The 5,546-nt window shown below is 41.4% G+C and overlaps 1 protein-coding gene across 1 annotated transcript in view; it reads left to right on the top strand.

The window, feature by feature from the left end:
- LOC109302245 (histone-lysine N-methyltransferase SETDB2-like) overlaps positions 1 to 5,546 on the top strand; it is a 94,215-nt gene that overhangs the window by 11,319 nt on the left and 77,350 nt on the right. Inside the window, exons 3-5 of the mRNA XM_019523808.1 lie at positions 2,360 to 2,425; positions 3,788 to 3,890; positions 4,937 to 5,503. Of these exons, the coding sequence (XP_019379353.1) occupies positions 2,360 to 2,425; positions 3,788 to 3,890; positions 4,937 to 5,503 (736 nt within the window). The remainder of the gene's footprint in view (positions 1 to 2,359; positions 2,426 to 3,787; positions 3,891 to 4,936; positions 5,504 to 5,546) is intronic.

The following is a 5,546-nucleotide window of genomic DNA, read 5'->3' as shown; positions in this document are numbered from 1 at the left end:
CCGTCTCTCCAGATAACTTTCTTGCAGTTTAAGGAAAGCCAAAGTTATGTGTCACCCAGCCCTTAAGAAAAAAACATATCACTCCTTTTACATCCATTGGCAAACGTGAGCTTCTACTAATTCATATGAGCATGGACAGGGAGGTATTCTCCCACATCAAGAAAGGTTAATTTTGTCTCCCTCATGTTTAAGAAGCAAATTTGGAACCCATATGGGATCAATTAATCCATCAAAATATGTGTACAAAGCCATTGTGTTATAGGCATGAAATGTGGATGATATATCAAGACATCTCTTAAATGGAGAAGTTCCACCAAAGGCAGCTACACAACCTACTTTGAGAGGTGTTACAAAAAGTGAATCAATAACAGAATCCTGTAGCACACTTACTGTATGTCTATCAAGTTTTAAATGAAGGTTCATCTGTGATGGGCTGGACAAACAGGTGACTGTAATGGACAATTCATGAATGCCCAAGCAGCTCCATTATGGTAAACTGGAATGCAGAAAAAGCATATTTGTTTGCCCAAGAATGCATATGAAAGTCATCCTAAAGGCACCCTTTATAAAGTGCAAGTGGCTAACTCTTTTGAGCTGAGCTGTCAATAGTCAGCAATGGAACACCAAGATCAGGGAAGGCAGAAGCTGTTTCAAATAGCCATGGCAGGAAAAGTGCATAAGATGAAGGATGTGTTAGCAGCAGGCTAGCTCACATGCTAAGTAGTGTTGTGGGTTTATGACACAAGGTACTGCTTATCACAAATAGGCTGTAAACTAGGGGCATACCAATAGAGATTTTGGGGGCCAATACCGATAACTGATTTTTAAGGAGTCATATCACCCAATACTGATCCCATTTCTGATACAGCTGTGTGCAGCTGCTAAGTCTGTTGAGGTGGATGGGGAGGGGGAGGGGGAGGGAAGGAGTGTGGGGGGATAGATCAAGGCCCCTGCGGTTAGGGAGGGAGTGGGGCAAGGGCCAGGGCAGGGCACTGGATGGAGCTTTGGCTTGTCCAGGGGGCTTAGGGTGGGGGGGTGGCTCTGCCACTGTGCTCATCCCAGTAGGACACAGGGTGGGGGACATGTGCCCCAAGATCTGTGGGGGGGGGGTAGGAGGAGCTGCAGCTGTGGGCTGGAGCCAGGGTGGTGCTGGGCTGTTCCCAGTGTGTGGGGGGATGCGGGTTGGGCTGGGGATGTGCTCGGGACAGGCAGTGGTTGTGGTGCTGGGAGGGGAGTTACCGGGGGGGCTGCAGCCACCCCAAATTTCACTGTAGCCCCTTCCCAGCAATGCCGCCACCTGCCCTGAGTGCAGCCTCAAGCACAGCCTCCACGTGCCAGGAGTGCAGCCCTGAGCAGGGCCCTGCATCCCCAAGCACAGCCCCCCCCAAGAGCTCCAGCACACCCCAACTAAGGCGGCATCAGTTGCCCATGTCTCCTTTTTCCTTTTCTTTTTTTTTTAATTTAAAATGGCTAATGAACAGCATGCTTCATAGTTATAGAGGGCTGTAATATTTAGTCTAAAAAAATTAACGACTGAGTCTTGTATGTTCCATAATGCTTTGCAATATCAGCTAAACTCCCCCACTTAACTGAACGGGTTGGTTCACTTTGCAAGTAGGACCTTATGAGAGTGTCAGCTTTAATTTTGGAGATGCCACTGTAAGATGAGGTTTCAGTGGAAAATATTATAATAAAAGAAGTGGATTCCATTACAAGATTATTTTGGTCTTGATTTTATGCTGTAACACTATAGTAGTACCTTGTTAAAAAGTACATTTCAGGTCTCTTGGGTCAAGAAGAATGCATAGTACAGCTCTTTTAAGGATTGTTTTTGGTATCCATGCAATGCAAATTTTTATGGGTATTTACCTGCTGGTGAGATGGTAGCAGGCTGTTGTTATGTGACTGAAGTTTGATTTGGTATTAAACACCTTCTTTTCTGTGGTAGTCTTGCTATTAATAGGTGAAGCAGTTTTTAGGAGTGGTGTTTAATGGACTTCAGCAGAAGTCACCCAGAAGACATGGTAACAGGTATTAAAACTGTATAAGTTAAGCGATATTAAAAAAGAAGGCTGATGATGGATACTGCCAAATCGCATATATGAGAGGGAAAAAAAATTCCAGCAGCTCCAAGTCATAGAATTCTTGATTCTGGGTTGTTGTCAGTTTGTTATAATATGTGTACATCTTTACTAAGGATGTCAGTATAAAAAAATTCTAAATAACTTAAGTGTTGCAGTATATAGTGTAGCTAGGGTACAAGCTGTCTCTAAATTCCTGGCTATTTAGAAATTGCTACTTTTATTTAAATGTGGTTATTTGGAAATACTGAATCTGTTTTCTTTTGATTTTTAAACAGAGTGCTTCCAAGCTTGCATGCTGTTGAAAGAGGCTAATTTAAGCAATCTTTTCACATCAACAAATGGTAGGCACGTTTCAACTCTGTGTTTAATACCATGCTATATTTTAGCTTGTCTTAAATAGCAGGTGCTTCATTCAACTACAGTTAAATAAAAACAGATGTGGAAACCAACTGTAATATTGATTTAATCAGGAGCTGTAATGTAGCCATTTTTTTTGTTTTCACTTTCTTACTTCATACCTTCCACAAAATGAAGATGTGGCACTTTATAGGAGAAGCATCTTGTTTTCTGAACAAGAGAGTAGAGAAAGTTTAAGATCTTTCCTCATAAAACCTGTTAAGCCTGGGGTGATAAATATGTGAGGGAATGAATGATTTAGGAAGTGGAGAGTTCATAATGAAAGCACTTTTTTGGCCCATTAATAATTCTCAAACCTAAATGAGAGCCGAAGAGGGAGAAGCTTGGTATGGATGTTAGTACATTGGCAAGTGTTTCTTTCATGGCCTGTTCTAGCTTGTGTAAGTAATTTTTGACTAAGAGATAGGGTTGCAGGGCCAGGCCCTTAAAGTCCAGGAGCCACTGAATTGGTACCCAATTTAGTTAGCCTGTTTTAAAGTCCAAAATGTGATCTGATGCCAGACACTAGTTATTGGCTAAATCCTATTGATTTCAAGGCACTAATTAAGACAAATTACGTGTACTGGCTAATTTTGTGTGGGAACAGCATGAGCTCAGCTGTTAACACCCACTTAAAGCTTATTACCTTGTTACTAAAGAGTACCTTCAAACCTCTAAATAAAACTGGTGGGATCTAGTCAGTTTTTTAGCTACTTCTAGCACAGATCTAACAGCAGATGAGATGGGCTAGAACAGGGGTGTCAAATTCATTTGGCTCTGATAGCCAGATCTGGCCACAGGTCTCATCATTAGAGCTGCCAGAACCACTGTCAGCACCACCAACTGTTAGTTAATGCCACTGCCTCTCAATTCCTCATTGCTTCAGTGACAGTATTAGTTTCTTCACTGCTGGTGCTTTGCTGCTGGCAGCCACAGTAAGAAGCCCTGTGGCCTGAATGAGACTGTAAACTGAGGTTTCTAGTGTTTGTGTAGGAATGTAGGTAGGTTGATGGTGAGGAGTAAATGGTGGTAGCCTATATCTCTGCAAATTTATCGAAGTCCTGTAGGGGGGACACTGACATTCTTTCCATTGGAGACTCTCTTTAGTAAGGTTTGCCCAACTTTTGCCTTGCGTTTTATTTTTACTCAGCTGTTCCATTAGGGTACTCTATGTTTATAACAGTTCACAACAGAGAAGTGACTTGTATATGTTTAGGTAACTGACAATTTGGTAGAATGTTGAGTAATTTTCATTATAAAATGAACTTTTGGATTGCTGAAGACTGCTTGTGTTTCAATTTTTCAAGTAAATGATGTGACTGATGAAGATATCATGGAGAAAAGTGAATTTAGATTACAGCTGTCTGAATCTAATGGAAATAGAACAGGTTCAGAAGACAACTCTCTCTTGTGAGTATATAACTTGTGTCTGATTCAACTGTACCGTAGCTCAGTCTTTTAAATATTTGCCTTGCAGAAGATAATTTAGCTCTTTCTAACATCAAATGCAACTAAGTCCTTATCATGTTCAACCAGAGACCAAGATCCAGTTCTGCCCCTTAAGTGTTCCACCCTGCTTGAGTTCTTGAAAATTTGGTAACACATATGTTTGTATTTTTCATGCCTAAGACTGAGGGACAGAAAGTGGAGAGGAGCATGAAGACACACCTACCTTTTTGTGCAGGGCTGAGTAGAATTGTGTAAGTGCATTCCTGCTCCAATTGGCTGAGTTCCTGAGAACCATTAACATACAAGGTTGATGGGTCCCTTCTCCTCCTCCATCACTTTCTGTGACTTTGGCTTGAGGCTGAGATGAAGGTATGTTAAAGTAATGCCTTTTCAGGGACTCTGGCAAGGGGTTAGAGAATTATGCTTACCTAAGTGACTCATAGTAGCATATAGTTTAGTCCAAACTGTTTATAATTTGGCCTGCGTGGAGGATTTGAATGTATCCACTGTGCCATGTGAGTATTACCTTTTTTCTGCAGCTAGAGATGGGATACAGGTGGAAAAAAAAGGAGGTGGGGGAGGAAGTTAAACTGTGAGCATTACGTGGAATAAGTGAAATACTGAATGAGGCTCAGAAGACGTGGGTTCAGTTCCACACAATGCAACAGACTATTCAGGTCTTAGGGAAATTACTTAATATCTGTTTGTTTCAGTTCCGGGTTTCTAAAATGAGGTTAATTGTATCTCCTCTGTTTATGTTGTCTGTGTAGTTTAATCCCTTTGGGACAGGAGCCATCTGTTGCCATTTATTTGCACAGTGCTTAGCCTCAAAACTCCACTGGCGCCATGTGGCACTAACATAATACAGATAATGCAGTGAAACACAGGTCTCCTTGCTTCTGACCCCAGGTTATTTTCTCCCCAGTGAAAAAATCAGGCAGAACAGAATCATTATTAGTTCTCCCAGATACCATTCAGTGTGTTTTTCTTCTTCTTATTTTGAACAGGAACATGGAAGAGAAGGAAAAGTCATGTTCAGAGAATGAAGAGGCAGCTAATGAAATCATGGAATTACCTTTAACATTGCCTTATCAGAATCACAATTGCTCTACTGTGTGTCTTGCCAACAGACCACTGACCTCCTACAAGAGTGAAAACCCCCTTAAGATACCAATTCTGTGTCAGTTCCAAAGACGACACGCAAAAGCAGACTGTCTTTCCAAGTCACATGATGTGAATTATAAAGCCCCCTGTGGGAGAAGTCTGAGAAATTTTGAAGAGGTGCAGAATTACCTGCTTGAAACGGAGTGTGACTTTTTATCTGTTGATCACTTTTCCTTCAACACATATGTACAGCTGGGCAGGAACACTGTAAACCGAGAACCACTTGTATTTGATTTTGATATCAGCAATGGAGCTGAGGTGGTGCCCATTTCCTTCTGCAATGACATTGACCGTACAAGATTACCCTTCTTTAAATACAGGAAGGCATCATGGCCACGTGGATACTATCTGAACAACTTTTCCAGCACGTTTGTTGATTCATGTGACTGTACAGATGGCTGCACAGATAGGTGTGTTTTTAAAAAAAAAAAAAAAAAAAAAAAAAAAAAAGTT

This window comes from Gavialis gangeticus, unplaced genomic scaffold (genome assembly GCF_001723915.1).
Source record: "Gavialis gangeticus isolate Ggan-Ray unplaced genomic scaffold, GavGan_comp1, whole genome shotgun sequence".
NCBI lineage: Eukaryota > Metazoa > Chordata > Crocodylia > Gavialidae > Gavialis > Gavialis gangeticus.
The sequence above is the reverse complement of the archived record's forward strand: the minus strand, read 5'-3'. Positions and strand labels throughout refer to the sequence as shown.